Below are 15932 nucleotides of genomic sequence, written 5' to 3' on the forward strand. Positions count from 1 at the left end.
TTGCACAAACGTTAAGCAATATTTTTAGAATGTCAGCAAAACACAACCCTGAAATGGCAACATTTTTGCTGAATAATGTTATGTGACATCTGAGTTTTGTCCTCTCCTGGTGATTGTCATTCCAGTAGTCATGGTGATGACTGGTCCTGTTAAATATTGAAATTTCAGTGTTTTTTTTTTTTTTTTTCAAATCCAGCATTACCTTAACATTTGCCTCTAAAAATGTTTAACAAACTCTTCCTCCATCCACATGCACAGTGTATTTTAGAATGACTCTACGTATGTATAACATGTGACCCATAATTACAGAAAAAGTGTTTTCATTGCAGTTTTGTGAACTATGGCACTTATATTTATTTATTTATTTTTTGAATCACCCGAAAAAACACCTCATGTGAGCATAAAAACTTTTTTCAATTAGAGGTATTTCAAAATTCACGCGTTTCCATAGGTGTATTTTAACTTCACTGCCTAATTTCTCAATGCAGGGAAATCACCAGTGGATTCCAAGCAGATTTTGGAAGGAACAGTCTAATAATGGTTTAATCCTTTTCCCACTGTCTAACAGCAGAATGCTTCTTTCTCTCCATACTATCTGTCTATCTATCTATCTTTCTATCTAGATCTAAATCAATGCACAATATAGAAGCTAAATGTGAAAAACAAATGTCTGTACAACAGTACTGCTTAAAATGATGTTTAGTGTAATATATAAACAGCACCTTTTGACACTGTATCACGAGCATCTGCTCATGAAGTGAGGAAAATTAGATCTGTAAAAGCTAATTTTTTGGACTTTGTGGTTTGATTAATTTCATTCAAATTTATCACCTTTACTCAATATAATAAACATAATATTCACAAAAAGTCATCATTATTTCCTGAAGAGCCATTTAGCAGTTACTTCATATAACCAACAGATGGCAGCACAGGATTATATTGTGTTTTTATTCTGCAACTGCGTGTCTCCTTTTTGGTTATTAACATATGTCTCGTTAAAAAATAAATAAATAAATAACAAAAACAACACCAACAAAAGTGTGCAGAAGACAGGACCAATCAGACGGTCATATCTCCAAATGAGTCAACCTAAAACTTACTGTACAAAGCTTCATCCCAAAGTGTTGGTAGTAAAGCTTGATCTGTACTTTGAATAAATTTGCACGAATCTTAACCTTAAGTGACTGGTGCTGCACCGGTCCACCTGCTGGCCACTGTTCTGGCACCTCGGCGCTGAAAACGCGCGCAGTCTCATCTGATCTCAACTATCAACTTGTAGCCACTGAAGCAAGGTGGCGCTACAACACAATATATACTGGTCGAGGCAGATTTCTCATAATGGGCCTGAAAGCTTCTCAGCAGACCCCACAAATGTCACAAAGTAGGTACAGTAAGTCGTTGCGATTTTGTACTTTGAGCACCGCAGAAAATAGAACTCATGTGACGATTTGTAAGATAAGTGTGTCCAACTCCTTAACGTGGGACGAGGAGTTAATTAGCTCCAGTGCTGATCGATATTTGGAAACAATCAAATCGAGACAAAGAGAGAAGGTTTTGGGAATGTTAAGCAACAGTTTTTGGCACAGAAGATGATGCGTAAATTACGCACAAAAAAATTGGAGACCAATCAAAAACGCTTGAAGAGAATAATAATAATAATAATAATAATAATAATAATAACAGGAGCGGAGGTTTGCCGGAGGCGCGGCATTTGGTGGAGGTGTTTGAAATGAAGCTCCAGACAGATATTCAAAAGTCACCCCGCTCTCCTCACATACTCCTCCCGTTAGTGCGCAAACATGCCCCAAAACATTTCGAGCACCCCGTCCTCCTCCTTCTCCAAGCCGCCTTTTTTCAGAAACTCTGTGTAGCTGCGGGTAAGGTGTATGTGTGTCTGTGTGCGTGCGTGCTTGTTTTAAATATTAACGACACAGAAAAATCTATAGTTTCCACGCGGACGTATGCGCAACAGCCAATGATGCACTTGTGGAGATTGATTGGAAAAAAAAAAAAATAAAAAAAAATATATATATATATATATCAACCGTCTCACGTCATGGGGAGGATTTTCAATAGTAAAACAAATGATGTTACCGGGTTTACCTTCAACTTTATATATATCACTTTATATATATTATATATATATAATATATATATATATATATATATATATATATATATATATATATATATATATATATATATATATATAATTGTCTAAACTTTGACAGATGAAGCGCCTCCAACACTCGCACAAACTTGCTATTTCACTTGTTTTACGCAGGTAGTTTCCACACCCGCAGCAGTGCGCATGCGTCACCAGGTGGCCGCACCGTTGATCCAATCCAGGTAAGACAAAACAAAGAAAAAAATAATAGTAATAAAGTATACTCCCGGACCGAAGGCTCATTGAGATAACACGGCGTTGGATCGAGCACCAAATTAAACCGGGTAAGGCAGAAGAGGAAGAATGTCAGTTGTGGAGAAATTGGGGGACTGGCAGGTACGTGGAACTTGTTTTAAAGGCAAAGACACGGCTGTGGAAATCCAGCAAAACTGCCAAAGGGTCGAGCCGGCTGCAGGAGCAGGCTGCATCGGGAGTCTCAGATCTTTGGGGAGGACTCTGTTGTGCATGTTTGCGCACACAAAGTTAGAGATATTTGATTTGGGGAAGCTCTTTTCTTCTCCTTCTTTGTGCCATTGGTTTGATAGCATGCTAAAAATGCACCCACAGCTGATTTGCTCCAAAATGAATGTTCCCAAATCTGTGCCCGTGTGTGAAGCAAAATAAATAAATAAAGACTTTTTTTAATAAATATGTAATAATCAATCACAGGTGTCAAGCTCCGCCTTGCTTTGTGAGCTTGAACAGAAAAATCCTGGCGCCTTTCTTCTTCTTCTTCTTCTTCTTTTTGGTTTCAGCTGTCATTGTCAGCCGGTTTCATCTCTCTTCTCTCATTAATAACAACTGACTCCACCAAAAATGGTAATCCTGGTTTGAACCGAGAGGGGCCAACGCCTTAAAGACTTGGCGACCTGTCTGCTGACCCGCGACCCGCTGAGGTGGAGGCTCGGCCGGCGTCGGCGCACAGCCTGGCTCCCCCCGTAGCCGCTCATTCAAATGAAACAAAACCACGTTGTTGTGTTAATTATTTACACCCCCCCCCCCCCCCCCATTTTTAAACAGGTAAACCCGCACAGCCTTTTTTTTTTTTTTTTTTTTTTTTTTTTTCTTTTTGCATGACACAGCCAGAAAACTCTCTGAAGATCTGCACTCTCAGTGGGATTACAACAACAGTTTGGCTTCAAATAATAATAATTAAAAAAAGAAAATCAAGAGTGTGGCGCATAAATCACCAAACAAACAAAAAAAAGGAGGGGGGGGGGGGAATCAACCCAGCAAATTTTTTTTACCACTTTGGAGTCATAAGCAGGTGTAAAATGGTATTTCTTTGAGAGACGTCCCCCCTCTCCTGTGAGCAGCGTGCGTAACGTCTCGCCGTTTTGGTTTTTACCTGTGCGCTGGCCATTGCTGTTGTGCGTGCAGATGGACGGGGGGGGGGGAATCAAACGGCACTTGATATGTTAATGAGGCCCTGTGCCAGTGTTATTACAGAGCTGCTCCAGCCCTCCACTTCCACCATTAGAGGGAGACCTCAGAGCGCAGGACAGACAGCAGCTCACAGCTTCCATAAAACTTGATTTTTTTTTTCTTTCTTTCTTTCTTTTTTTTCTTTTCTTAGCGGGGAGCACAAAACCACTGAGTGAAAAACAAGGCGATACGCAATATCCACCTGAACAACCCATGAAAATGCTCTGGAAATTAACTGATAACATTAAGTACGAAGAATGCGAGGTAAGGGGTTCCTCTTTGATTTTTTCTTTAATATGGAATTTAATTTATGATTGTGTATCTTTGAGGAGGCGTGCTATTGTTTAATGTAGCGTATGTTCTTTTATGTTATTTATTTTTACTTATTGAAATAAAAAAGTGATTTTTATATGTAAGAGGAATCACTTTTATGTCAAGTGCAGAATGAAAGCATGTAATTCGTTTAAGAAATTATTTTCCACATTTACGTCAAATATAATAATAATAATAATAATAATACATTACTGCAAAAAACAATTCTAATGTTTAATCTATTGCGTTGTATGTATAAAATCACACCAGAAAAAAAAAACATTTTCTCCACTTAATTTCACATGAGCATAAAAAAATAATAAATGACACTTACAAATTAAAAAAAATATATATACACAATTTTCTTGCATTTTTAATTAAACAAATTGTTATTCCTGCGCATCGCTGTCCGTTTTTTCCCGCAAGGCTAATTATCACTAATTTTCCAACCGGTTTGTATTATTATAATTATTATATGTGCAATTTGAGCCACTATATTTTGCGTGCAATGAGCATGTGTGCAGAGCACACAGTGAGTGATTGTTGTTGAAGTTTGGCAGTAATATCAGAGACTTGTTTAGGAGTGGAGAAGCCAGTCCGACGTGTTTTTTTTTTTTTTGTTTTTTTTTATTCTCGCCTGCGTCCTGCGTGGACAGGGACGGCCAGCAAGCAGGAAACAAAAGCACCTTCCGCCGTTCGTGTTATGATGATTTACCCCCCCTAAAGAACTTTATTAATGGGGGGGAAAAAATAAAATTTGCAATCTGGATCTTGCTGCCTGCCACTCGATGTGCGGTGTTGTGAAGAAAAGTTGTGCGTAAAAAGTTGGTTGGCGCGTCGGATCTCTGCCGCCGCGCATGCCAGAGACTCGGTGGATTTATTTTCTTCGCCTTTCCGGATCAGCGCTGAAAATTAACCGGCGTGTCTCTGGGAATGGCTTCGATTCGACAGAGAAGAGGGAAAAGGAGCGCCACGGAGGAAAGCTCGGAAAACAAAAGGATGAAAAACGCGCCGTCGCTTGCTGGATTTTCACCCAGTTCAGAGGTGCACACGGCTGCTACTTCTTCTTCTTCTTCTTCTTCTTCTCTCTCTCTCTCTCTCTCTCTCTCTCTCTCTCTCTCTCTCTCTCTCTCTCTCTCTCTCTCTCTCTCTCCCCCCTTCATTCCAATGTCTTTCTTTCACTTTTGCGCTTTGGCCCTGGGACCCTTTTAAAACGCCCCCCCCTCCTCTTGCCTCTCTTTCTGATTCGTCAGACCTCTCTTTTTTGTCTCTCTCCCACTCCCTCTCTCCTTCTCTCTCTCTCTCTCTCTCTCGTCTCTCTCTCTCTCTCTCTCTCTCTCTCTCTCTCTCTCTCTCTCTCTCTCTCTGATTAGATATACTGATTCCTCCTTTCAATGGACGTCATTTAAGCGCAGACTCCTGCCTTGAGTTGCGTCCTCCGCTTCACGCCCGATTTCTGACCATTCTTTCCTCATTATTAAGAATTCCTCTGATATTAATAGTCATCAATGCGTTCTATCGGGAGTCCAGGAGGGAGACCAGGCAGCGGCTCTTTCGCTAACATGAGCGCGATCGAGGAAACGGCAGCGTTGTGGTAGAACCCAAAAGAGAAGACGGAGAGAAACTTTTGCACCCAAACTCCAGCAGCACCGCCGAATATCTTCAGTTTTATTTTTCCCTCCATTACTGTTCAGAATTTTTGAGAGCCAGATGAAGGGCAGCGGGGATCTAACCACTTCTTTCTGATGGATTATCGACCTGCTCCTGTGGCACACATCTGATCGCCAGGGCCGGGCCGTAAAGCTTGCAGGAGAGACTCGCCTCGTCTGCAGGCTAATTTTTGTTCTTTTTAAAAAAGAAAAAATCTTTTGCAAGGGAATTCCTCAAAGTGTTCTTTTGAACACATTTTTTTCTTGTTGAATCGCACAAAAAAATCATTCAGATGTTAGTGCACAGTTTTTCCGCGATGGTAAGTTGCTGAGGATGATTTTTGAACTGTTAATTCACCTTTATTTTATTTTCAAAATGTAATTTCGCGAACCTTGCATGCGTAAAATTGCGTGGATAAAACACCCCCAGGACAAATATAAAAAAATACTAGCACTTCAGAAATATTTTAAGAATTTAAATGTATTATTTTCACGAACTTTGTGGACGCACATCAGCGCTATTTTACTGAAGGGAAAAAAAAATGCTCCATAGTTATTTAATTTAAACTCCATTCTTTGTCTAATTTCTGCTTGACGCGCAGGCCGTTTTTGATAACGCCTAAAAAATAAATAAACGCTCGTTTCTTTTCTTCCAGGATCGTCACGACGGCACCAGCAATGGGACAGCCAGGTTACCTCAGCTGGGCGGCGTGGGCCAGAGTCCTTACACGAGCGCGCCCCCGCTCTCGCACACACCCAACTCGGACTTCCAGCCCCCGTACTTCCCCCCTCCGTACCAGCCCATCTACCCGCAGTCTCAGGACCCTTATTCGCACGTCAACGATCCGTACTCCCTCAACTCCCTGCACGCCCAGCCGCAGCCGCAGCACCCGGGCTGGCCGGGCCAGAGGCAGAGCCAGGAGAGCGGCCTGCTGCACCAGCACCGCAGCCTCCCGCACCAGCTGTGCCGAGAGTACCGCAGGGAGGTGCTGCTACCGTCCGGACACGGCATCGACACAGGACTGTCGGACTCTATCCCTATCCATGGAATACCTCACTCTTTAGAAGACGTTCAGGTGAGACCTCAGTGCAGGCGCGAGCTCCCCCCCAAAAAAGCGCATCTATCACAGTTATTATTATCCTGAACAACAGCAGCCTTGTAAATTTGATCATAGTCTAATAAAAAAGCCGTGACCGTTGTATATTTTTAATTCATATTTTAATCCTTTATTTTTTTTTGTATTTTACATTAATAAAGCACTTTTTTCAAATGTTAATATTTTAAATGACAATTTGCCGCACGTAATTAGTTTTTTGTTAGTTTGATAAATGCATTTGTTGTTTTACTGCTTAAAAAAAAACATTTTAATGGTGGGAATATTTTGCATTTCTTATTTTAATATTTTCAAGCGCAGTATCATACTAAACACCATAGCTGCCCAATTTCGTATTTTCTGACTTTTTTCCCATTCTAAATTAAATTAATCAGATTCTACAATTCACTCCCATTATTTTATAATAATATTAATAATAATAATAAAGATGGTTGTTTAAGAAACGGATAAATTTAATAAATGATTTATGTCGCAAACTACAATATATTTTACATCTTGAATGGAAACTTATGAGATCGTGCGCACGCTAATGGAATATGCGTATATTCAATTAATTCACACAACAGGACATTGTGCACACTTGTTTTAATCGCTAAACACGCGTGATAAACGAATGCTACAATTGTCAATAAGGCCCGTTGTTATTGAGAGCAGTTTTTAATCAGAAACAAACACCAATAGTCCTCTAATTAGTTCATAGGCCTTTAATAGGTTGCCGCCGTAATTACTATCCAATCTAGATGAGAAGTTTCCTTGTGAGCAGAGACGACGAGAGGGCGAAATTAGGTCAGGATTGTGGGGCGACAGAGCTTCCTTATTTAAGTCTGAGGTTCTGATGTGGTGAAACGGACAATAATAACAGGTATGATCCTCCGGAGTCTAAATGCTGGCCGCTAATTGTGTCAGGCTGCGCATCAGGCGCACTCACGGTCACTGTTTATTTTTTAAGTATTATTATTATTTTAGTTATTTGTTTGTTTGTTTGTTCCACAGCCTGTTGAGGATCAAGGAATCCACATCCCTGACCAGACTGTAATTAAAAAAGGTAAGCGGTTTGTCTGATATTGTGCATGTTTCTGCGACTGTTCTGCGCACCAGTTATGGCGCACCATTCTGCTCCACGGAGCTCGATGTAGTAACGCCTCACTGATCCTAATGCGCAGTAGCCTATTTTTCATTACATGCTTTCCAAGTGCATCAAACTGGCTGTACCTCTTTTCCCCCCGTTGCTCCCTCTCTCGCTTTATCTCTCGGGCGCGCTGATGGTATTTACTGTCAGCGTTTCAGCGCGCAAATGAGAGGAGCTTTGTGGGCCCCGACAGTTACAGTCACAGGCCTGCATGTGTGGTTATTGTAAAAGAATAATAATAGTAATAATAATAATAATAATAATAATAATAATAATAATAATAATAATAATAATAATAATAATAACAAAAATGGTTTGCGTGCATCAGAAAATCACGCACACTGCACGCGTAGATTTTCTTTCTTTCTTTCTTTCTTTCTTTCTTTCTTTCTTTCTTTCTTTCTTTCTTTCTTTCTTTCTTTCTGTCAACGTGTGATAATTGGCATATTATATATTAGTAATCTCCAGAGTTCGTTTGCTTCCTATTCTCTATCAGGCTCCCCTGAGCCATTAATGTCACAACTGATCCATCTAAAAAGGCGCACAGCGCCCCTTTTGTCCGCGCTGCTCTGCGCACCAGGAACATCGCCACTTTATGCTGGATGGGGCTAATGTGTTAAAATGTGCATTTTCACATCGAGATGGAACCAGTCTGCTATCTGGTGCTCTGCGCGTTTTGTGCGTATTTGGAGAGTGGAGATTTAAACGTGGATGGTGATATTCTGATTTTTATTGCGCACAAATTCTTATTATGCGCATGTATTGGATGTTTTCGCTCTCGTTGCTAAAGTGTGTTTCAAAACTGTAAACCTAGGGGGCTAACCCCTCCCTGCTTTCTCATTTAGTTAAGGCTCTGCATTGCATGAAATTCACTGAGCGCTCTCCCTCCCTCCTCGGCTGTGTTTAGGTCCAGTGTCTTTATCCAAGAACAACAACGTCTCTGCCATCCCCGTCAATAAGGACGGGCTTTTCGGAGGAGTGGTAAACCCGAACGAGGTGTTCTGCTCGGTTCCGGGTCGCTTGTCGCTGCTCAGCTCCACATCAAAGTACAAGGTCACGGTGGCGGAGGTGCAGAGACGCCTCTCACCACCAGAGTGCCTGAATGCCTCTCTGCTGGGCGGAGTGCTCAGGAGGTGAGTGTGGAACTCCTCTCTCCCTCCCTCCCCCCGTCTCTCTCTTTCTCTCTCTCTTCTCTGTACCAAGAATAATTAAAATCGACCAACCATGACACCTAGCTCCTGCATTTAAAACAGGAGGGCTCTGTTAAATTCCATATTAACTTCTCCCGTGCACTGGATTCTCTCTCTCTCTCTCTCTCTCTCTCTCTCTCTCTCTCTCTCTCTCTCTCTCTCTCTCTCTCTCTCTCTCTCTCTCTCTCGCTCTCTCTCTTAAATGAATGTGGACCCTGGATCTCTCACCCACAGCTCTGTGGGCCCAGTGAAGGCATTACACATGAAAACATTGGTCTCCAGTGAACTGTCTGCTGAAGTGCTGCACACATGCAGCCAGTAATATGCTGCCTATTAAGTAGTGCTTTATTTATTCATTATGTAGAGTGTGTGTGTCTGCTGCCTGTGTGTGAGTGTGTGTGTGTGTGTGTGTGTGTGTGTGTGTGTGTGTGTCTGTGTGTGTGAGAGAGAGAGAGAGAGATGAGGAAAACATGCAAAAATAAGCCCAACCACCTATTTTATCCAACATAAGCTTATATGAAAACTATAATAATGAGCCCTTAAACAATGAGTCCACTGACAGGAAACTGTTCTGCGAATCATTTAAGTTATTTATGAAGAAAATGGGTTGAGTTGCTGTGCACTAAAAAGCAAGGAAAACCTAGGATTAAGTTTGTCCAAATTAAAATAACACATTGGCATAAATATAAATTAATTTGGCACAACCTAATTAAGTTGTGTGTTCCTAATGGAAGCACAGTTTTAGGTAGGTTGAACTCTTTTTGTTCTTATGTTTTTTCAGTGTATGTTGTATCCTTGTTCCCTAAATATATTTAGGCTTTTGTTTGTTGTTGTGAAAAATCAAACTATTGATGCATTTAAAACAATTTTCTGATACAATTAAAAAATAATCAGGGATAAAAATAATCTTTCTAATGATTGGCATAGAAAAAGGTGTTGGGCAAACAGGTAATTGACAGTTATAATCCCTAAATGAAGAATTTAATTTGTCTTAAAAAAAAAAACCCTGGCATCTTAATCGGTAATCAGAACAATAGTTCTGACTGCATTTGTTGTTGCTTACAAATCTTAAGTATATTAAGGTTTGTAAGCAACAACAAACACAAATGTGAATGTGAAAGCAATCAAACACATATTATAATCATTCATTAATCACTTATTCAAAGTAGCAATACACAGAATGATCTGTTATATAAATTTTCTTAATGGAGACTATTGAAAGTTACAGTTGACGTGATGAACAAAAAGAAAGTGAGTGAACAAAGAAGAAATCACTGCAGTTGACTAACAAATTGATTAGTCAGAACAATAAAATGAAAAATAAAATGAAAAATATTCAACAATGAAAATAATTGTTATAGTTGCTGTTTTACACTGATGTGAGTAGTAATAAAGAGTGATTGTAATCGGTTAACAACTAATTGATTACTTGACTTTATAATCTGCAATCCAATCAGTTATGAAGATCGTTTAGTTGCAGTGTAGATGAAACAATGAGCAAAAAGAAAGCTGACATAAAGAAAACAAGAAAACAGTAACAGCAAAACAGCCAAAGTTACTTAATTTTCAAATTAGTCAGCAATGAAAAAAAATTAATTTATTTAAATTTATAAATGACATTTTATTGAGCACATGAGCACAGAATGGCCAGCATCCAAACATTCGTTCCAACTACATAACAGTCTGTTAATTTATGCCATAATATGTCATTTAATTAATAAAAGGTATTTGCAGCTATACTTAAAATTTTATGAGCATAAAATAGCTTGTGAACAAATGAGGGTTGCAATCACTTAACTAATTGAATAATTCATATAATATTCTAGACATAAATCAGGAATGAAGATAATAATAAATTGTGGGAATATTCATAAATAATAAATGAAGCAACCAGCAAAAAGTGTTTGCAAACAAACAACAATTATTGTTCAGTGAGTGATGGAAATAATTATTATTTGCAGCTATGATTAAAATGTATTTAGTGAAAGGTTGAGGAAAAACCAAACCATTCAAAAAGTAGAGATCAAGCCTTTAACCAACCAAGTATTCTAACACTTAACAAATAATTAGTTAATCAAGGCAATAACATGATTGTATCAAAATTTTAGAGAAATTGCTATAAAAACAAATAAATAAAAACGAGTGATTTAACTACAAGTCATGTAACAAATAATTTATAATTGCTTGATTTTTGTTTTCTGGTGTTTTCTGTTTATAAAAATACGCATCATTTTGATATTTCCCACTAAACATTAGACGTCTTATGGATGTTCTATGGACCCTACAAACGCAATTAGACTTCTAATGTTTAGTGGGTTGTTGCTTCTGTTTTAATGCGGAAAAAATATGACAAAAGGTCTTGACAGTGATTTTATTTCCCTTTTTCTTTTCGTGCCGCAGGGCCAAATCTAAGAACGGTGGTCGATCCTTGCGGGAGAAACTGGATAAAATCGGCTTGAATCTACCTGCGGGCAGACGTAAGGCGGCCAACGTCACCTTGTTGACGTCACTAGTGGAAGGTAAGTCGAAAATCACGTTAGTGCTCGTGTTGCTCCCGCGATATCAGGTGCATGAGAGGGGGGTGGGGGGTCGGTTCTTTCCCTTTTTTCTTCTTCTTCTTCATTCTTTGTGTTGGAAATCAGCATGTATGCGCTCATCCGTGTAATGTGGAGAGACTTGGCCTCGCGAGTAATAAAGCATGAAGGATGAGAGAGAGAGAGAGAGACAGAGGGAGAGAGAGAGAGATGGTTTCTTTGGCCTAATTTTAAACACTGGTTGAATCTGTGCTGGATTCCAGTTAATTATTGAGTGCTGCTTATGCTGCTGCGTCACCTCACGGATGAACAGTCGATTGATTGATAACCCTGTATTACATTTCAAACATTCATTTTAATTAATTCCTTTGGTTTTGTTGTTGTTGTTGTTGTTGTTTTGTTGCGCGGCACGAACCTGGGTGGAGTTTGGCGCCTTTGCGGCTGCATTTTATAATAAATGCTTTCAGAATGAAGGTGTGTTGCTGAAAAGAGAAAGAAAGAAGAAGAAAAAAAAAAATAAAACCAGGGGGGTAATTGCAGGAACTGATTATTCAGCTCGGTTCTGTTTGTTGTGCTGTAGAAGGTGAAAAGCGCGCGATGCTTCACTGGCTGCTGTTAATCATTGCTTCAGAAAGGAGCGCCGTTTTGATGCGCGTTTTGCGCACAAATGTTGGATACTGTAGGCTGTACGCACGAGGCGCACGGTCACTGCATGTGATCGGCTCCGTGTTTGTGCAGGCCACTTTAGTGGAGTTGTGCTTTGATGCTAATTTGGCGCATGCGTCCTGCGGAGGCCGTGCGTAAAAGGAAAAAAAAAAAAAAAAGAAACGAAAATACGCTGTGAAAACGGCAGGAAATGAAAAGCGGTGGTGATGCTGAATGAAAGCGAACAGAAATATCCCTTTAATATTCCCATTTGGACTTGCTGGATTCCCAATAAAGCGCATCCATCAATAATCAGTTAAGATGTGTTTTACATCTTATTGGCAGCTTCTTTCCACCCTTGTTGTCATCATCACCATCATGGAAGTTTGTTGCAGTGAAGTTGCAGGTGCCGTAACCCCGCTGTCTGATTGAATAAACAGAGTGGGAGCGCGGATGAATCATGTCTGAGAACTGCTCTGATGTATTTAATAAGCAACCTCTCTCTTTTTTTCTGCTTTCTTTCTTTCTCAGGCGAAGCGGTGCATCTTGCCAGGGATTTTGGTTATGTATGCGAGACCGAGTTTCCAGCCAAGGCAGTAGCTGAATATGTAAACCGTCAGCATTCCGACCCAAACGAACAAGTCCAAAGAAAAAAACATGTTATTGGCCACGAAGTGAGTGCTGTTATCACATTTCACTGTGTCACAACACGAGTCAGTGCGCACGCACACACCAGCAACCAAAAAAAAAAAAAAAAAAAAAAAAAAAGCGGTGGACACAGAATATTGTTCTTTTCAAACTTAATTAAAATTAATGCCGATAGTTCTCCAGTCACCATGCAGAATTTCCTTCTTCTTCTTTTATCAAAATATTTTAAACGTACATAAGCAATTGTCTATTTAGTGTTTACACAAAAATGTTTTATTTTCTATATTATACGTTTTTCAAAAAAAAAAAGTTTTAAAAGCTGTACAAAAGACGCAGTTTTTGCTCACATCTTCAAATTCAAGAGTTGAAAAAAAATTGATTTGTGCGCCCCAATTTGCGCCATATTTGGCTGACACGAATTAAAAATGATTCTTCTTCTTTTTTTTTTTTTGCTCGTTATTAACGCGCCGATCTCTTGCCTTTCTTGACTGTTTTTTTTTTTTTTTTTTTTTCCTTTTAGGCAAGTTTGCAAAGAATTCACGGACCTGCTGTCCCAGGACCGCTCACCGTTGGGGAACTCGCGGCCGCAGCCCATCCTAGAACCCGGAATCCAGAGCTGTTTGACCCACTTCAGTTTAATCTCGCACGGTTTCGGGACCCCGGCGCTGTGCGCGGCCATCACGGCCCTGCAGAACTATCTGACCGAGGCTATCAAAGCCATGGACAAAATGTACCTCAACAACAACCCCAACAGTCACTCAGATAACGGCACTAAAGGCGGAGACAAAGACGAGAAGCACAGAAAGTGATTTTTTTTTTTTTTTTTTTTTGCTCCATCCACCTCTCCGGCCCGCACCCATCCAATATAAATATTATAAATACCTTATAAATACTATTAATAAAGATAAACGTGCCACTTCCTTCCTGTGCATTTTTTTCGCCCCACTTTGGATTCATGGACGCAAGAATCATTTTCATCCAACACGTGAACTGAATGAAAAACAAAGAAAAGAAAAAAGAGGAAAAAAAACCTGAAGAGGAAGAGCTTCAGGGCGAAGAGAAGGTGTAGAGGACTTTTTATGTACTCCCCTTCTTTCTTTTTTCTTTCTTCTTTATGAGCTGCAACGAATGGACTGAAATCCAGCCAGCCCTCAATAATCTCAATTTTTAACGATTGTGACAAAAAAAGAAGCTAAAAACAGGATGAATTCTTCTATCAGTATTGTGAATAATAAACTTGAAAACACTCGAAATTCCTCCATGTCACGACTTCAGTTGTAGACTCTCCCAGCAACCAACTTGAATATATTTTTTTTATTTTCAATTTTTCGTTGTTTTTGTTTTTGTTTTTTTGAATTTCAACACGATTCACGGTTATATAAGGGAATCAGTGTTCATGTATGTATATATTTATTTATGTGTAATTTAATGGGAATTGTAAATATGGTGCGTCTGTTTAAACTTCTTTTTTTATTTATCTTTGGTGCCTCCTGTTTTAGTGGGTTTGATTATTCGGTTCTAGTTCTTCATGTGATTTTATGATTCTTAGAAAACAGAAGTTTTGGGGTATTTTTAATTTCTCTGGGATATTTCAACTCAGCCCTCTTGTAGCATGTTGAGGTGACACTGAAGCAAGTGAACAAATTTAATAGAAATAAACTTCCATTTCTCTCTCTCTCTCACACACACACACACACACACACACTCTCTACCTATCTATATCTATATCTATATATATATCATCCTTATCAATTTTTTTTAAAATGACACCCTGAGCAGTTTTTTGTGTTCTCCTTTTCGTTTTGATACAAGCTTTTATGTGTTGTGCCAACCAGACTTCACCTCTTGTTCTCTCCTTGAAGCGCCATAAAAGCAATAAATGGAATATTGTCTTTTTAATAAAAAAATAAAAAAATTAAAATGTTCAAAGACATTCAAAAGGAAAAAAGAAAAAAAAAATTTGGGGGACCACCTGATATCTTGTTATGTCCGATAATGTCCAAAATTGGAGGCGGGTTTTAGCTGTATTGTATAGACATGTGCTGGCAATAGTTCCCATGCCTGTCAATGTATTATAGTCCTTTGTTGCCCAGAAAAAAATAAATATTTGATACGCTTCATCTCGATTTTTATTCATATCTTTTAATTTTTTATTCACACTGCGTGTTTTTCCTGCACAGTAATTGAGTTTAAGTCTCCCCTGACGATTGCTCCCCGCAATAAGTACCTGAACTCATTGTTTCCCCTCAAGTATAATAAAATATCTTTCTTTAAACTCTGAGCTGCGGGATCGGGCCAAATGGCTTCCAACAATGTGCTTTTTGAAGTGCGCAGCGCCACCAACCCCTCCAGCTAAAGTCATGTGGGATGCGCACAGGCCTGGTGCGCGCTTTTACGCGTTCGGATCCTAAAGAACAATGGTAATTATTATTTTTTAAGGTGGCTCCTGCTTGCTGTGTTTGTTTTGGTTCGTTTTCACGCGCCGCTTCCAGTGTCTCGATTCCATCTTTGTGATTGGCTGACAATTGCGCTTTGCTCCAGTTCTTACGCACTGCCGATTTGCGCTTTTTTACGCGCTTTACATCGTTTTTGGGCAAGCAAGTTTTTCCTCATATCTACGATTTATCATGACGCTTGATCATTCCGAGGGTGAACGAGTTCTGTATCCGTAATTGCGACGCACGACGCCGGAGCAGGTGAAGCGAGCCATTGTCTGCCAGGCCGTGTTTTTGTTGGCTCAGTCCTCAGATTGTGTGTGTGGGATCCTGTCCTGAGGCGCTATAGCTCACTCATAAAGGAAAGAGACTGCCCGGCTGCTCCTGCTTTTTTGGCGCACGAGGAAGAGGAGGAAGGGAGGAATAGCGTAAATAGTCGAAACAATCGCGTTAAAGCAGCATTGAAAAGGAAGCCCTTCACGTGCGTCATTAATGTTAATGTTACTTAATAAATTTATCGGGGTTTGGGTGAATGGAAACAGGTTTTCGAGGGTGAAACGAAAGCATTAGAAATAGTGGTACGTGTGACAATGGTGGCTGCTCGTGCGTATTAATAATCTAAAATGAAAAAGCCTCTTTTGGGACTGCTAAAGAAACTCCAAATCCCATTGTCTGTCATTTGT

At 39.7% G+C, this 15932-nt stretch overlaps 1 protein-coding gene across 1 annotated transcript; it reads left to right on the top strand.

Annotated features, from left to right (window-relative positions):
- The first annotated feature begins 3621 nt into the window (after positions 1-3621).
- On the top strand, positions 3622-14932 carry tfap2a (transcription factor AP-2 alpha). Its single transcript, XM_034171020.1, is given in 8 exon segments — positions 3622-3856; positions 6210-6629; positions 7662-7713; positions 8705-8930; positions 11388-11506; positions 12698-12816; positions 12818-12840; positions 13335-14932. Coding segments are annotated over 8 exon segments (1299 nt in total). The 5' UTR covers positions 3622-3805; the 3' UTR covers positions 13624-14932.
- The last annotated feature ends 1000 nt before the right edge of the window (positions 14933-15932 follow it).

Source organism: Thalassophryne amazonica, chromosome 1 (genome assembly GCF_902500255.1).
Source record: "Thalassophryne amazonica chromosome 1, fThaAma1.1, whole genome shotgun sequence".
In the NCBI taxonomy this organism is placed as follows: domain Eukaryota; kingdom Metazoa; phylum Chordata; class Actinopteri; order Batrachoidiformes; family Batrachoididae; genus Thalassophryne; species Thalassophryne amazonica.